The 18532-nt window shown below is 45.6% G+C and overlaps 1 protein-coding gene across 1 annotated transcript; it reads left to right on the forward strand.

Moving 5' to 3' along the window:
* Nucleotides 1-558: 558 nt before the first annotated feature.
* LOC124798939 lies at nucleotides 559-17320 on the forward strand. The gene is made up of 3 exons (XM_047262475.1): nucleotides 559-827; nucleotides 9052-9380; nucleotides 16894-17320. Exons 1-3 carry the CDS (start codon nucleotides 597-599, stop codon nucleotides 16952-16954), a joined length of 621 nt encoding a protein of 206 aa, XP_047118431.1. The 5' UTR covers nucleotides 559-596; the 3' UTR covers nucleotides 16955-17320.
* The last annotated feature ends 1212 nt before the right edge of the window (nucleotides 17321-18532 follow it).

The following is an 18532-nucleotide window of genomic DNA, read 5'->3' on the forward strand; positions in this document are numbered from 1 at the left end:
ACGGCGAGGGCCGATGTGCCGGCCAGCCTGGATGTGGTTTTTAGGCGGTTTTCCACATCCCGATAGGTGAATACCGGGCTGGTCCCCATATTCCACCTCAGTTACACGGCTCACAGACATCTGAACACTTTCGCTCTATTCCATGGCTTTCACTCGACGCAGACACCTGGGGTACTCTAATTCCGTCCCGGAGGGTACGGGGTGGCGGCAGGAAGGGCATCCGGCCACCCCTTAAACATTAACATGCCAACTCCGATTAACGATGGCTGACCCTGCGTAACTGCGGGATAAGGCTCAAGCGATAGAATAGTGCAGACAAACGTAATTGCGGGCGGTTGACGCGAGTGTCAACCACCCGTATGCAGAGTCAGATGCCTTCTCGTTAAACGTGTAGGTACGGTAATTGTGGCGTAGCGGTCCGTTGGCACCGGGCTTCTCATAGGCGGAGCGAGCGCGGCGGCAGCGGAGCCTGCCCTTCCCACGGCCGCCGAGGCGGCCTCCTCCGCAAATAAGACGATGCGAGCGGCGGGCAGCGGCACGGCGGAGGACGGGGGCTTGCGGTACCGTGGGCCGCTGCCAGAAGCCCCGCGACCACGATGCCGGCCACGTCCCCGCTGCTGTCGCTCCTGCTGCCGCTCGTGCTGGTGGCCGGCGCGCCTGTGCGCTACGACCAGCGCCAGGAGGGAGACTTCAACGTGCACGCGCACCTCGAGAACTTCGTGGTCGTGCTCATCCCCACGGCCGGCAGCGGCAACGGCGGACTCGGCATCCTCGACCTCCTCAAGAAGTCCGGCGCCAACGTGCGCACCGCCGAACAGCCCATACAGGTAATTTCCTCACCTGCACTGCTCCACAGCTTCAATACTTTACATAGTTCAGCGATGGACCACCATAAGCTTCTAAAGAATACAACCTTTATTGCTCAAACAGTCCACGGGCATACTGCCGGTTCATAGTGTCCGGTCGGCCGGAGTGGCCGAGCGGTTCTAGGCGCTACAGTCTCGAACCGCGCGACCGCTACGGTCGCAGGTTCGAATCCTGCCTCGGGCATGGCTATGTGTGATGTTTAGGTTTAACTAGTTCTAAGTTCTAGGGGACTGATGACCTCAGCAGTTAAGTCCCACAGTGCTCAGAGCCATTTGAACCATTTTTCATAGTGTCCAACGGGCACTATGAACCGACAGTATACCCGTGGACTGTTCGAGCAGAAAATACGCCGGGAGAAACTGAAGAATCACAACCTTTATTGATCGTGTAAAGCCGCGCGGGATTAGCCGCGCGGTCTAGGGCCGCTGCAGTCATGGACTGTGCGGCTGGTCGTGGCGGAGGTTCGAGTCCTCCCTCGGGCATGGGTGTGTGTGTGTCTGTCCTTAGGATAATTTAGGTTAAGTAGTGTGTAAGCTTAGGGACTGATGACTTTAGCAGTTAAGTCCCATAAGTTTTCACACACATTTGAACTTTTTTTTATTGTGTAGAGGATACTTCTGTTCTGTCGGACACGCCCGGAAGAAGACACCATTCTGATCCAGGAGCCACTACGGATTAAGACACAAAGGAGTTATAGACTTCGGCTGCGAGTGGGCATTAATTTAAATCAATGGTGAAAGTTGAAAACTTTTGCCGGACCGGTATTCGAACCTGGATGTCCTGCCTGCTACACAGATGCGCTGGCCACTGCGTCATCCAGACACAGTGGCTCAAAATGGTTCAAATGGCTCTGAGCACTATGGGACTTAACATCTGTGGTCATCAGTCCCTTAGAACTTAGAACTACTTAAACCTAACTAACATAAGGACATCACACACACCTATGCCCGAGGCAGGATTCGAGCCTGCGACCGTAGCGGTCGCGCGGTTCCAGACTGAAACGCCTAGAACTGCTCGGCCACTCCTGCTGGCTGTGTGTTAGTCGCCTTTCGTTTCAGTTAAATTCTGTCTGGTTCATGATATTTAAAAGTTTCATCAACATCATTTCGTCAAATATTATTTTCCAAATCAACAAAACCTGCATCAACATTCCTACTTTTCTATACGTATCTATCTCCAATTGTTCGTAATAGTCCAGTTGCATTTATCGTAGTTGTTCTCTTTATGAAGCCAAACTGTTCTATATCTACTTGTCTCTGTACCTTGGATGTAAATCGTCTAGTCATTGTTGTCAGTACAGTATTCGCTGAATATGTTCTGGTATTGTGTGGCATTAATTTTCAGCGATTACCTTGTTGTGGTTGTTGTGGTCTTCAGTCCTGAGACTGGTTTGATGCAGCTCTCCATGCTACTCTATCCTGTGCAAGCTTCTTCATCTCCCAGTACCTAGTGCAACCTACGTCCTTCTGAATCTGCTTAGTGTATTCATCTCTTGGTCTCCCTCTACGATTTTTACCCTCCACGCTGCCCTCCAATACTAAATTGGTGATCCCTTGATGCCTCAGAACATGTCCTACCAACCGATCCCTTCTTCTGGTCAAGTTGTGCCACAAATTTCTCTTCTCCCCAATCCTATTCAATACTTCCTCATTAGTTATGTGATCTACGCATCTAATCTTCAGCGTTCTTATGTAGCACCACATTTCGAAAGCTTCTATTCTCTTCTTGTCCAAACTATTTATCGTCCATGTTTCACTTCCATACATGGCTACACTCCATACAAATACTTTCAGAAATGACTTCCTGAAACTTAAATCTATACTCGATGTTAACAAATTTCTCTTGTTCCGAAACGCTTTCTTTGCCATTGCCAGTCTACATTTTATATCCTCTCTACTTCGACCATCATCAGTTATTTTGCTCCCCAAATAGCAAAACTTCTTTACTACTTTAAGTGTCTCATTTCCTAATCTAATTCCCTCAGGATCACCCGACTTAATTCGACTACAATCCATTATCCTCGTTTTGCTTTTGTTGATGTTCATCTTATATCCTCCTTTCGAGACGCTCTCCATTCCATTCAACTGCTCTTCCAAGTCCTTTGCTGTCTCTGACAGAACTACAATATCATCGGCGAACCTCAAAGTTTTTATTTCTTCTCCATGGATTTTAATACCTACTCCGAATTTTTCTTTTGTTTCCTTTACTGCTTGCTCAATATACAGATTGAATAACATCGGGGAGAGGCTACAACACTGTCTCACTCCCTTCCCAACCGCTGCTTCCCTTTCATGTCCCTCGACTCTCATAACTGCCATCTGGTTTCTGTACAAATTGTAAATAGCCTTTCGCTCCCTGTATTTTACCCCTGCCACCTTTAGAATTTGAAAGAGAGTATTCCAGTCAACATTGTCAAAAGCTTTCTCTAAGTCTACAAATGCTATAAATGTAGGTTTGCCTTTCCTTAATGTATTTTGTAAGATAAGTCGTAACGTCAATATTGCCTCACGTGTTCCAACATTTCTACGGAATCCAAACTGATCTTCCCCGAGGTCGGCTTCTACTAGTTTTTCCATTCGCCTGTAAAGAATTCGTGTTAGTATTTTGCAGCTGTGGCTTATTAAACTGATAGTTCGGTAATTTTCACATCTGTCAACACCTGCTTTCTTTGGGATTGGAATTATTATATTCTTCTTGAAGTCTGAGGGTATTCACGAGCCGGGTAATAAGCACTCAACCTTATCGGTAGTATTAGGGGATATCAGTGCTCGTTCAACGCTATTAGTTCAAAAATGGCTCTGAGGACTATGGGACTCAACTGCTGAGGTCATTAGTCCCCTAGAACTTAGAACTAGTTAAACCTAACTAACCTAAGGACATCACAAACATCCATGCCCGAGGCAGGATTCGAACCTGCGACCGTAGGGGCCTTGCGGTTCCAGACTGCAGCGCCTTTAACCGCACGGCCACTTCGGCCGGCCAACGCTATTAGTCTCAGAATGTAAATCTTATAGTTTCGCAGCGTAATGATTACTCGATGATGTTTGAGGAGCGCAGAACGTACGTTATTTCATTTGAGCACCTGCCAAACGTCTGCAGGCGAGCAGTCGAAAACTGCGTCCCACGATTTCCCAGCACGCTGCGTGCGTTTCGCTCGTTACGCTATGATCATAGCTGCAAGTCCAATCACTCTGACAGCAGGCAGCGTACTCGACGGCGGAACAGCCACTCGCCGTGGCCCACGCCGTACTGTGAGGTGCTCACTAAGAGCTAATCATGGACACAATGGGATTCAGTGCGTTGCCCTTTTGATAGGTGCTGTCCCTATTAATAAGGTATTTCCCCATGCATATCTCCACTGACTCTTTAATAGTGGTGACATGGCCCGGCATGCGTTAGTTGGGACAGATACCGGGGAAAACAGACAACGCTCGAAGGCCAATACCTTGAATACGTGGATGTTGTGGGGCGTACCGGCAAGGCACCGTTTCTCTAATAAAAGTTTTTTTTTACCTTTTAAATTTTTCAACTTTATAAACTTGATTTTAAAATAGTAGGTGAACATCCGTTATTATGAACAGCAAGATCATCAATATAGTTTCTTAATGAAAGGTTCCTGAAGCATTATTTTAACAGTTCAAAGAACAGCTCTGAGAATCAATTTACGACGTTAAAACTCAAAATCGCTTCTTTAGCAAAGGAAACAAAAATACAAATTGCATAATGCAAAGTTAAATAAAATATTGTAACGCCACATGGCAATACCAAAGTTTTCGTAGATATCATCTGTGATCTCTAAAGGGAATAAAATATTGATCACAAATTTTTAATTAAGAGAACTTAAATGCAATTAAATCTGTTTACTGTCAATGGACAATCGAACCCCGTAGTCTCTACGATGCGCACCGTATCACAAAATATTTACCTTCCTTTTAGACTCTTTACACCATAAACCTCCCTACATGTGATGCATACTACACCCAACGAATTGTGACAATTAAGCATTACGTTATAATTAATCAGGTATATAATCTTTTCCTTTCAAATATTTTCCTTCCTTTTAGACACTTTACACTATAAAACCTCCTTAAATGTGATGCATACTACACCCAACGAATTATGACAATTAAGCATATATGTTATAATTAACCAGGTATGTAATCTTTTCCTTTCAAAATAAATAACAAACACACAAATCGACTCTTAATCTCAGTGGTTACATCCGTTAAAAATGTATACAATACATATCTTTTGATTTTGTCGTGATCATGCGCTGTTGTGCACCGTGCTCTCCTTCAGGATCACACGCGGCACGGGAAAGATTTTCCACGATGTACAAAACGTTAACATTGCGCAACCAACTTACACAAATTGCGTACTGGGATTATATGTCGATGTGGATGCGGCTCATAAATCTTAAAACGGGCGAGGGAGTAGATGCGGAACTACTGAACACTTCGACTATACTGCACGGCACCAAACACCGGTACGGTGGGGTAGACAAGAGACAAATCAACAACCTTTGCAAGGCAACCTCAGCAAGGCAGTAGAAAGTATTTGGGGCTTTAAACTCTTGGGGGGACCACACCAAACCACAGAATGACGTCCCAAGCTAAATTATGAAAATACTATCGGCGATTTCGATACGACAAGTACAACCGTAAAATACTATAAGAAGTGAACTGCAATTAATATGATTCATAAGCGACCAACTGAAAAGCTCCACAGTCAAACTTTCTCTTACAGCAAAGACTTGACAGTACCTCCAAAGTTTACTGGTGGATACTACCAGAGTGTCAATTGCTCGGTACACCTGTAGGTAACAGTTTAACACGCTGGGGGCCGACTTAGGTGTCTTAATAAGAAAGGCAATGATTCGGTGCCTCACTTGGATCCACCTTCGATCCAAACCAGTCATTTACTTCAAAGCGCTGAATAGATGTCAACGCTCTCCTCCCAAGCAGCGCTCTAACTGGAGACTGCAGTACCGAAGCAAAGCTTACGCCACTCAAATCTGATATACGCGCTACCAACGTGCACCTTTTCAGAATTCTTATGTTCACCTCATACACCAAACTTGCCGTAATTCTTCGCCAGAATCCAAGGGCAGAACCAAGAAATCACTTCTGAGGCTCTGAATGACCTTACTATGATCGCGATCGGGACAACACCGGCTCTCCACACCAGGACCTTTCCCCAACCCACTGCTTCCGCGGGACCCACCGACCAGAGGCCTTGTCCTCCGACACCGACGTCGCTCCTCACGCACAATCCAGAGCTAACTCCCAGCAAGCTCTTCTCCCTCGTTCTCTCGCCTCGCGGCGCGCGTGAAGCCAACTCGCCAAAGATATACGGCGACCAGAGACTCTAATCCGACCTTGATATTGACATCGCGGTGAATACTGAGAAGGCAGGTGATTTCAGAACCAAAATAAATTTAAACAGTGAACCGTACCGGCTCAAATGGTGTCCGATAGTGAATTAGCAGTTGCCAAAATTATTGTTTTATTGTATTTCACTGTATGAGGAGTGAATATACAACAGCAATGGTCGACTTCGTGGGTTGCAAAAAGCAATTGCTGCGTCGATCTACCGTCTCGCCCGAAGGTTTAAAAACGTCATAGTTCACTGCCAAGAACTGATAACAAATGCTTGTTTATTACAACAGCTTCAGTCCTCGGACGATCTTCAGGTATCTGTATATGAAGGGAGAGAACACGATAAATACATTTTACATTTGACTCACAATATAATGCTATGTGGGGTACATATTCACGAAAACTGACATATTAAGATGACACATCACCAATGTGAAATATCTTACATGGCGACATAAAACATAAGGTGTCAAATAGCATAAAATCCATCTTAAGTCGGTGAAAATAAGAATACGTCACATAAAGTAACGGGACTGCCAACGTTCATGCGCACTAATGTGAAAAACTTAACGCGAAGAGTAACTTTCGCGTGATGTTTCACTGCCAAATAACGTAAGTCGAATGAAACTTTGACCATATTCGGAAAGAACTGCTACAGTATAGCACAGAACATAACTGAATGAAATACGTGATGAGACGAACAGAAATAACATTTTTATTCAAATACAATAATTACGCTGAAGACACTGCAATTGACGATGAACCTCTGGACATTACAAAAGGCGTGACACGGGTCTTAATACGGTGTGTGATCACTCTGGACGGCAGTGCGTTTTCTGCTACTTGTACCACGTTGGCCACGAGGTTGGTAAGAATTTCTGGTGGTAGGGCGTTCCATTCCTCGACAAGCGTGGTTGACAACTTGTGGCTGGCCGTTGGTGCATGAGGACGTACCGCAATACGCCTTCCCAACGTAAGTCGGGGAAACGCGCAGGGCAGTCCATTCGTTCGTTAAAATGAAGTCGTGACACAACGCACCCCTGAAAAGACACACATGAGGAAGGAGTACACTGCACAGTGTCACAATAACATTGGCCGGTGAGCGTACAGTGCTGGACGTACCGCTGTATGGTGAGAGGTGGTAAAACGTAACGCACGCAGGAATATTGTCCAACATGATCGTTTTGGTGGTCCAGTTATTATTGTGTGGTTAGGTATAATGCTGGATGGGCGTACGACCTCCAGATCTTTGAACAAGATACACTCACAGGTCAACGACATTGTGCCACTGTACTCTTCCCCGTGTCCGTCTTTTCAGGGGGTGCATCCGGTCCTGACTTCATTTTTATGGATGAAAATGCGCTACCGCGTCGAATAGTGTAGATTGAGGAGCGTTTGGAATAAAAGGATATTCGGCTAATGGACAGGCTTGGCCGCTTCTCCAACCTAAATCCCATCGAGCACGATAGGGAAGCGTTGGGTAGGCGTACTGCAGAACGTCCAGATGCACTAACGGCCATCCACCACTTGCCAACCGCGCTGCTGGATGACTAGAAAACTCTACCACAAGAAATTCTTGTTAACTTTGTTGGAAGCTGGGAGTATTTTCCAGAGCGTGCATTGTCGTCGGTGGTGATGGTACACCCTATTAGGAATCATGTCTCTCCTTCTGTAACGTTCAGGTGGATCATAAATCGCGGTGCTCCAGTGTAATTACCGTCTTTAAATTAAAGTGTCATTTCTGTCCTTCTCATCGCCTTCTATGCTGTGCTATACTGTAGCAGTTCTTTCTGTGTATGGCCTAAGTTTCCTCGAGCTACGTTACTTGACACTGATACATCATGCGAAAGTTAATTTCGCCATTACGCTTTCTAGACCTGCGTGTATAACGACATACCTAAATACGTGTTAAATTTTGTCGATTAGGATAATGTACTCGTATTACGCTGTCAGTAATACACTGTACCAGTATTAATCTTTTTTCTATGTATACAGCACTGTTCCAACATTTTGTGTAGAGGCACTCTACGTATGCCAGTCACACTGCCAGCCCATTGCTTTTGTGACGTACTTTTATTTTCGGTGACTTTTGATGGATTTTATGCCATTTGACTCCGTAGGTTTATAGCGCCATGAAAGCTATATCAAATTTCTTAAGCGAGTATGTGACATATTACGTGAGTTTTAGTGAGCATGCATGTAACATGGCATTACACAGCTTAATATGAAATGCGTTTCATGTGATCTCATCCTGACGACGGTCTGAGAACTGAAACCAATTTTAGTCAAGAAATATTTATTAGAACCTCTTGGCTGTGTACTACGAGTTCCGTACATATTTACGAGATGAGAGGCACTATCTTCACAGAATCAGCTGGCGATGTCTATCAGATACCCAGATAATAATGGCGTGTGGCGAGGGCCTCCCGTCGGGTAGACCGCTCGCCTGGTGCAAGCCTTTCGATTTGACGCCACTTCGGCGACTTGCGCGTCGATGGGGGTGAAATGATGATGATTAGGACAACACAACACCCAGTCCCTGAGCGGAGAAAATCTCCGACCCAGCCGGGAATCGAACCCAGACCGTTAGGATTGACAGTCTGTCGCGCTGACCACTCAGCTACCGGGGGCGGACAGATACCCAGACGAAATATCGTGCCTCGCAATAAATGACAGCCAGATGAATTCCCGAAACATTATCGAGTAGGGGTGTCAGAATCCAGTTCTCTGAATGGTGCATTTGTTTTTGACTGCCTCCGACCGTGATAAGACGACCTTGACAGTGAGTGCTCTCTGCTCGGTACAGGTCACTGTAGTGGAGGGCCCGCCGAAGGATCAGCAGCAGAGTAAGGAGGATCCCCAGCAAGAGCAGCAGCAGCAGCGCGAGGGGGAGGAGGACCTGCAGGCGGCGGGGACACAGGCGCTCGAAGCGGTGCTGGTGGCGGAGTCGCCGGCGCTGGTGCTGTCCAGGGCGGCCACCGGCCACCAGGGGCAGCCGCCGCCGGAAGAGCCCGCGGCCGCAGAGCTCGTGTCCACTCAGAGGCGGGAAGGCAAGGCGGTGCGCGAAGGTGCCGGCACCGGTGGCTGTCCACAGGGCCAGTTCCGCGATGCCACCGGCGTCTGCCATTACATCGGGTGAGTCTGTCCCCTGTCTGTGCTCGGTACCTGCAGCTTGTCAGGTGGATATACCGGTTCCCTCAGAGCACCGAAATTACACACCGTCGACAGTGACCAGTAGCCAGACAGGTGACCATCCAGGTATGCCACGCACTGTTGGCAATCTTCCATTTGCCTTTATGGCGGAGGGGACGGGATTGGTGGTAGTGTAAGGTCCCTGCCCAACAGTCTTTGCACCAAAGTCCTGGGTTAAATGCCGAACCTCTGCGCACTGTCCCACGAAGTCGATGGGCACGTTAAGCTCGAACTAAAGACCTATATCATTGACGTCGGTTTGCAGTAGGGTTTTGGAGCATATACTATATTCAAACATTATGAATCACCCCGAAGGGAACGATCTATTGATACGTAATCAGCATGGTTTCAGAAAACATCGTTCTTGTGCAACGCAGCTTGCTCTTTATTCGCACGAAGTAATGGCCGCTATCGACAGGGGATCTCAAGTTGGTTCCGTATTTTTAGATTTCCGGAAAGCTTTTGACACCGTTCCTCACAAGCGACTTCTAATCAAGCTGCCGGCCTATGGGCTATTGTCTCAGCTGTGCGACTGGATTCGTTATTTCCTGTCAGGAAGGTCGCAGTTCGTAGTAATAGACGGCAAATCATCGAGTAACACTGAAGTGATATCAGGTGCTCCCCAGGGAAGCGTCCTGGGACCTCTGCTGTTCCTGATCTATATAAATGACCTGGGTGACAATCTGAGCAGTTCTCTTAGGTTGTTCACAGATGATGCTGTAATTTACCGTCTAGTAAGGTCATCCGAAGACCAGTATCAGTTGCAAAGCGATTTAGAAAAGATTGCTGTATGGTGCGGCAGGTGGCAGTTGACGCTAAATAACGAAAAGTGTGATGTGATCCACATGAGTTCCAAAAGAAATCCGTTGGAATTCGATTACTCGATAAATAGTACAATTGTCAAGGCTGTCAATTCAACTAAGTACGTGGGTGTTAAAATTACGAACAACTTCAGTTGGAAAGACCACATAGATAATATTGTGGGGAAGGCGAGCCAAAGGTTGCGTTTCATTGGCAGGACACTTAGAAGATGCAACAAGTCCACTAAAGAGACAGCTTACACTACACTCGTTCGTCCTCTGTTAGAATATTGCTGCGCGGTGTGGGATCCTTACCAGGTGGGATTGACGGAGGACATCGAAAGGGTGCAAAAAGGGGCAGCTCGTTTTGTATTATCACGTAATAGGGGAGAGCGTGTGGCAGATATGATACGCGAGTTGGGATGGAAGTCATTAAAGCAAAGACGTTTCTCGTCGCGGCGAGATCTATTTACGAAATTTCAGTCACCAACTTTCTCTTCCGAATGCGAAAATATTTTGTTGAGCCCAGCCTACATAGGTAGGAATGATCATCAAAAAAAAATGAGAGAAATTAGAGCTCGAACAGAAAGGTTTAGGTGTTCGTTTTTCCCGCGCGCTGTTCGGGAGTGGAATGGTAGAGAGATAGTATGATTGTGGTTCGATGAACCCTCTGCCAAGCACCTAAATGTGAATTGCAGAGTAATCATGTAGATGTAGATGTAGATGTAGATGTAGACGTAGATGGCCCCCTTGGTGCTATTCGAGAGCAGTAGGCCACTCCGTTTCTCCCCTCCATTCTCTCACCATCTTACAACACAGTACACACACATCCACTACAGGCACCTACACCAATTGTGTTATACTTCAAGTGCTGTTGACAAGGGATTTCAGATCGATTCCGTATTTCTGGATTTCCAGAAGCTTTTGACACTGTACCACGCAAGTGGCTTGAGGTGAAATTGCATCCTTATAGATAACGTCTCAGTTATGTGACTAGATTTGTGATTTCCTTCCAGAGAGGTCACAGTTCGTAGTAATTGACGGATAGTCATCGAGTAAAACAGAAGTGATTTCTGGCGTTCCCCAAGGTAGTGTTATAGGCCCTTTGCTGTTCCTTATCTATATAAACGATCTGGGAGAAAATCTGAGCAGCCGTCTTCGGTTGTTTGCAGATGACGCTGTCGTTTATCGACTAATAAAGTCATCAGAAGATCAAAACAAATTGCAAAACGATTTAGAAAAGATATCTGAATGGTGCGAAAATTGGCAGTTGACCCTAAATAACGAAAAGCGTGAGGTCATCCATATGAGTGCTAAAACGAATTCATTAAACTTCGGTCACACGATAAATCAGTCTAATCTAAAGACCGTAAATTCAACTAAATACCTAGGTATTACAATTACGAACAACTTAAATTGGAAGGAACACATAGAAAATGTTGTGGGGGAGGCTAACCAAAGACTGCGTTTTATTGTCAGGACACTGAGAAAATGTAACAGATCTATTAAGGAGACTGCCTACGCTACGCTTGTCCGTCATCTTTTAGAATACTTACCAGATAGGACTGACAGAGTACACCGAAAAAGTTCAGAGAAGGGCAGTACGTTTTATATTATCGCGAAATATAGGAGAGAGTGTCACAGAAATGATACAGGATTTCGGCTGGACATCGTTAAAAAGAAAGGCGTTTTTCGTTGCGACGAAATCTTCTCACGAAATTCCAATCACCAACACTCTCCTCTGAATGCGAAAATATTTTGTTGGCACCGTCCTACGTAGGGAGAAACGATCACCACAATAAAATAAGGGAAATCAGAGCTCGTACGGAAAGATATAGTGTTCGTTCTTTCCGCACGCTACACGAGATTGGAATAAGAGAGAATTTTGAAGGTGGTTCGATGAACCCTCTGCCCGGCACTTAAATGTGATTTGCAGAGTATCCATGTAGATGCAGATGTAGATGAACAACACAAAACGCTCACACTTCGTGAAGCAGAGATGCCTATGGGTGCGAGGGGTAGAAAACACCTTTACAATTCAGGCAGCTCAACCTGCCCTTTGTGGTGTCCAAGTCATTCAAGCAATACGACTTAACTTTACTTCACCTGTAGCTTGCATCTTCACGGCCGCAGTATTTCTGTCTTCCAGTTACCTTGAACATTGAATGGAAGCAAAGACATAGGCTTGGCGCTTGTAGGGATGTGGGAGTTGCAGTATTAAACGTGGCACCAGCCACTCGCGCCATCTGACGTGACTCGGTCTTACGGCGGGACGCAGCTGCTGGGAGCTGCCCTATCTGTCTTTCGCGCATGCGCCACTCCAGCCCTCCCTGGAAGGTTCCAGACGCTGCCATTACATCTGTATAAGCAGAACACGATGCCAGGCACGACACTGAGCGATTTCAAGTCCGGATGACGGTGGTAGAGACAGCTATCGAAAGCTCGAGTATTTCAATCAAAATTGCGCGGATTGTAACCCGAGAAGACTTTATTGAAGCTGGCTGCTAATATTGCAACACAATGAAGGATCAATGCAGCGAATGTTGAACTGGCGTTAAGCGTTCTATAAGCATGGATAGGCAAATGCTCAACATTCCAGTCCTCTTACACAAAATAGGTGAAAGTAACGCCGCCCATGTTCTGTATGTAAGGAAAGTTTATGCAGCAGGTTGACAATTGGGATCGCATGTCAGTTATGTCTCTCTCCATAACCGTACCAACAAACTTTCAAATCCCTGATACGTAGGATCAGTCATGTATTTCGTTCCAAACACGGACAAACAAGCTATTAAGCAGGTGGTCATTATGCTTTGAGTCATGAGTGTATACCTGAGCTGCCTGCGTATAGTGTTATCCACCTGAAAGTGAGCGATAATCGTAAATCAGGTAATGCCCTTGTTTGCAGCAAGACAATTTTCCACACGGACAGTTGACCACCAAGGACTGTCACCACTACGATCATAGTTGTAATTTCCCTACACGCGCCAACAGAGAGAGGCGCGACATCAATGGTACACCCAACGACTACACTGGACACATGAGTGGCTCCACGCCGTTTTTAAACGAGTTCTGCGAGCAGCAACACGACTGACGTGTGTCGTTTCTCTGAGAAGAGCAAACGTTGCCAGGCTGCATTCGTCAGCAGCATATGGCTCCAGCATCTGTTACGATGGTAAGGGGTGCACTTGGGTACAAAAAAACCATCACCTCTGCTCCGAATCGCCAGTAATTTTGACAACCGCCAGCTGTTACATTTCTGATGCGTTAAGGTCGGTGGCTGTGTCCTGTTTTCGAAGTGTCTGTTCAAATGGTTCAAATGGCTCTGAGCACTATGCGACTTAACTTCTGAGGTCATCAGTCGCCTAGAACTTAGAACTAATTAAAAATAACTAACCTAAGGACATCACACACATCCATGCCCGAGGCAGAATTCTAACCTGCGACCGTAGCGGTCACGCGGTTCCAGACTGAAGCGCCTAGAACCGCACGGCCACAACGGCCGGCCGAAGTGTCTGTGACACTATCTTTCAACAAGACAACACATGACCCTGTGCTCCCCGAGATATCCTCACCTATATCGATATACCATAGATTATCTTCGACTGTTGACCTCGTCAGCACATTCTCTAGACCTCTCACCCACTGTAAACATCTGGTCATGGAGCTGAATTCCATTAGGAATGATTGTGGTCACCGACTGTGAAATGATTATAGTCGGAGATAATAATAGTCGCGTATCGCGTATCAATCTTTATTTTGTTGCAGACCTAGCTAGATTTCAGTCACGGTACAGTCTTTGAAAAATGGTTCAAATGGGTCTGAATACTATGGAACTTAACATCTGAGGTCATCAGTCCCCTAGAACTTAGAACTACTTAAACCTAACTAACCTAAGGACATCACACACATCCATGCCCGAGGCTGGATTCGAACCTGCCACCGTAGCGGCCGCACGGTTCCAGACTGAAGCGCCTCGAATCTTTCACCAATGCGTTTTGTAGCGGGTCATATAGACCTAGAAAGCTGGTATATGCACATGTCGTTTTCATAAGACGTACATGTGCAAGCTTTTTGGGTCTATGTGACTGGCTACTAAAAGCACTGATGATGACTGTGCTGTAGCGGAACTCTCAACAGATCTGCAATACAATACAGGCTTGCTGTGTTCATCCCTGATTATAAACTGGCCACGGTTTGCTGAGAGATTGGCGTGCGACCACTCACCAGCAGCTATGATTGGCAAATTCTGGATTAGTGTTGAATCAGCATGGAGTGACATACTCAAGTCAGTCATCCAAGTTCAGGTCAACTCGTAGTCCAGCTACATTAGAGCCGTTGTTGCTGCCAGAGCTGGAAGCTATGTGTACAAAATTTCACAATCTGTTCCTCCCAAATCATTTACAAATTTAACATGTGTTCTTGCTACCACATTGCACACAAAAAACAAAATTTCGTTATTTGGTAACATTCCTAGTTTTGCAATTTTAATGGCTAGCAGTTATTACCAGCCACCAAACGTGGGACCTTCCACATTTAAAACAGGTTGACCATACATAGGATACTTATTAAAAATCTTTTCTTCTCCCAGTCAGTGGACGCGGTATTGGCGTGCAAATTCAAGACTTCGTTGCCGAAGAACAACAGGCAACGTGGGTGCATGAACAAGGCGCCTCTTGTGGAGCAACATTCGCTGATCAGTGGTTGAGGAGACACTGTTGGTAGCCCCTTGGTTCATCTAGGTGATCAGTTGCTCAACAGTCGCACGTCTGTTCGCCCGTACACATCTCCGCAGCCGTCGTTCAGCCCTGTCATCTACGGTCCGTGACGCACCAGAATTGCCTGAGTGCCAGTTTTGGATAGCTCCATTTTTCCTTGCACGGTATACTTTAACCACGTCGGCAAGCGAACTGTATACAGACTTAATCGTTTCCGAAATGCTTCCACCCGTGGCCCGAATGCCAATGGTCATGACGTTTTGGTCGTCAGATAAATCGCTCTTTTTCTGCATTACAACGAATGCACTGTTTTCCTCGTCCCTCGATACACTTCACGAACTCTTACTGCTGGTGCTGGCACTCGCCATCTGTAAGTGGTTAGTGCGCGCTGACGTCGTACATAAGCGGTGGTCGTATTACTGTGACTGGACCTTGTACCTCGTACCAAGTGGAACTAGGCAGTGGAATCATTATACTGGTGTAGAATAGCTACAGTTATATAGGTTCTGACACATGCATATGTAAATCATTGCGTTGTTTTATGTTACTTAAAAGTCTTGTACTTCCGTAAGCGATCTATTGTAGACCAGCCCTGACCGGTTAGCCGTGCGGTCTAACGCACGGCTTTCCGGGCGGGAAGGAGCGCCTGTTCCCCGGCACGAATCCGCCCGGCGGACTTGTGCCGAGGTCCGGTGAGCCGGCCAGTCTGTGGATGGTTTTTAGGCGGTTTTTCATCTGCCTCGGCGAATGCGGGCTGGTTCCCCTTATTCCGCCTCAGCTACACTATGTCAGCGATTGCTGTGCAAACAAGTTCCCCACGTACGCGTACACCACCATTACTCTACCACGCAAACATAAGGGTTACACTCGTCTAGTGTGTGACATTCCCTTCGGGGGGATGGGGGAGGGGGGAGGGTCCACCGGGGGCCGAACCGCACAATAACCCTGGGTTCGGTGTCGGGCGGTGGAGGGGTGAAGGTGAAGTGGACTGCGGTAGTCGTCGTGGGGTTGTGGACTACTGCGGCTGCGGCGGGGACAGAGCCTCTCCGTCGTTTCTAGGCCCCCGGTTAACATACAATACAATTATAGACCAGTGAGGGAAAAACAGTACTTAGTTTGTTTGTCTACTAACATTCGAATTACGCGCTCAGGCACTCAGAGTGACAAGCTATGAGATATGACACTTTATTGCATCAGGTTTTGACGTGTTGGAGTCAGTTTCGGAAAGATACCTGGTATGACTGTAGTTTTCGCGCTGGTGTATATGGATCGTTGTTAAGTGCCGTACTTACAACTTAAGGAATTACATGAAGAAAATGAAGAGTAATTAATTATGCAGAGTGATTTTGCTTGTCGTCTAGGTTATTTTTTCAGAAATTGATGATTTAGTGCTGGTTAACTGGGTCCCCTAAAATCCATTCGCATGCCTGTTTGACTCACCGCCAAGATTTAAACATGCAGCTCCGTCTGGGGATTCACCTGGCAGAGGAACAGTCTAAGAAGCCCTTTTGTCCAGAAATAGGACTCTAATTTCCTATTACGTCAAAGATATTTTTTCAGTGAATCATAACGCAGAAATGACAGGAATGGCTTAAATAAAAACGATCATCGTAGAGTGCTCGTGTTTTTTTTCAATAAATTTATTTCCCATTTAGACCCAATTTTTCATTCCTTTATGACCGGTTTTGGTTATGAACAACTACCATGAGACTCAGATTACATTTGTTATATGTTTAACGCATCACTTTCGACATTATCTGTAGTGAAACAGCCAAAACTGCTCATGAAGAAATGTAAACCTCCAAACTGTATTACGTACTGTAAAAGTGTAGCATGTGGTCCTCATAGTGTCCAACAGACATTTCAACGATTGTGACTTTTTGTGGTATAAAAGAAACTACGCCTTTCTGGGATTCGTAATAATATAATTTTCCTTTCTAGGTCTGATCAGCGAATTGGCGACCAGTCTTTCTTAGGTTTGGAGCCTCCTTTTGAAGAATAAGTCCTCAAAGCTACGAAGCCTGGCTACGAGCTATCCGCAGGAGCACAAAAAACTAGCAACAGCATATTCCATAGTAGCTGTTGTGCTTCCGGGGTTTATTACAGCAGGGCGAGTTCAGAAGAAGTGGCAGAAGCCGTAAGGAAAATCTAGTTAGACAGACGTTTAGCTGTCTACTGGTGCCATGACTGGGCGTGCGGATTTCACGAAGGGAAGGAGGTGTAGGTTGTTGTATTGTTTCCACTATACAGAAATGATCCAAGTGATTTAATTCATGTAACTCCTTCAGTGATGGCAAAAATACTTTTATTTATTGTGTAGTCTAGTGATGTATTTTGTTCAATAAAAGTAAGAACATTTTTTTGTTCACATCTTCTTCTTTTACTTGGTCCCTAATGATCTACGAAGATCAGCATTTGGCCACAGAAGAAACAATATTGCTGGAATTGTATTTATTTCCAATGGACGGAGAGTTCCCATGTTTCCTTCAACGACGAAAAGTTAAGATATATTTAGACCTCGCCAGCATATGGAACCGATCACAGGCAAATATGAAGACGAGGCTAGAAGCCCTGAAACTCTATCATGTTAGAATAATAGTGAATACCATTTAATTGCAGCCTGAGGCAAATTCATTCTTGCTCTTAATTTATCAGACAACTGCACTCCTACAGTTCCATCGATATTGGAAAGTTTAAATATTCTCCGCCCATTCTGGGCAACTCTTATTGCTAAATGTGAGTTCCTTCGATCGTATGTTACTACAATCAAGATGCCATACCAAGAAAGTACCGACAGGTATATGCCCTGATGCGCTCTCAGCAACACGGTTGGTAAGATGGTCAGTATTCTAAGCAATATGCCGACCAGCTGTGACGACAGTGTTAAGGAATTAAACAAAAGTCGTACATAAATCTCACTTTTGAGAACTAATTCATATCAAAATCTTTAGACCATGAAACGAAAATTACTCTAAAGATGCTCATGCAGCTCAATATACGTTTATAAAGACACTCTGCTTCCTCAGGGGCAACCTATAAATGGAGAGGAAAGGAAATCGCAATAGCTCCTTTAATGCGTTGTAGCATCTCCTATGTCCTTGCTGTACTACGCTTGACAGTCAAACTACACGACGTCGTTACTGTAGCTAAGCTGCGGGGTCGCTACCACAAACTATCGAGATTTTTTACGTAGCAGCTTGAATATATGCACGTCTCTTGAGTGACGTTATCCATTACGGAACAAAATTTGATCGAGGCCTACACATACGGCACAGTCCCCTAGTTAGAGACAATAAACCCATTAATATTTCAAAGCTATTAGAGCAAGACCGCAAAACATGACTTATTTAAAACCAATTGTTGCAACGCAGGATCTTCACAGATTCTTATCTCACAGATATCAGAGAGATTCTTTGGATTAACTGCAAAGATATTTTTGAAGAATAATATTTGTGTGCAGTGCCAACTACAGTATGTAGCCGCGGTTGAAACACCAACTTTTTCCTAAATATTAGAGAGGTCAGCGGTTCCATCGGATAAGAGAAGGATGGGGAAGGAAATCGACCGTGCCTTTTCTGAC

This window comes from Schistocerca piceifrons, chromosome 1, assembly GCF_021461385.2.
Source record: "Schistocerca piceifrons isolate TAMUIC-IGC-003096 chromosome 1, iqSchPice1.1, whole genome shotgun sequence".
Lineage (NCBI taxonomy): Eukaryota > Metazoa > Arthropoda > Insecta > Orthoptera > Acrididae > Schistocerca > Schistocerca piceifrons.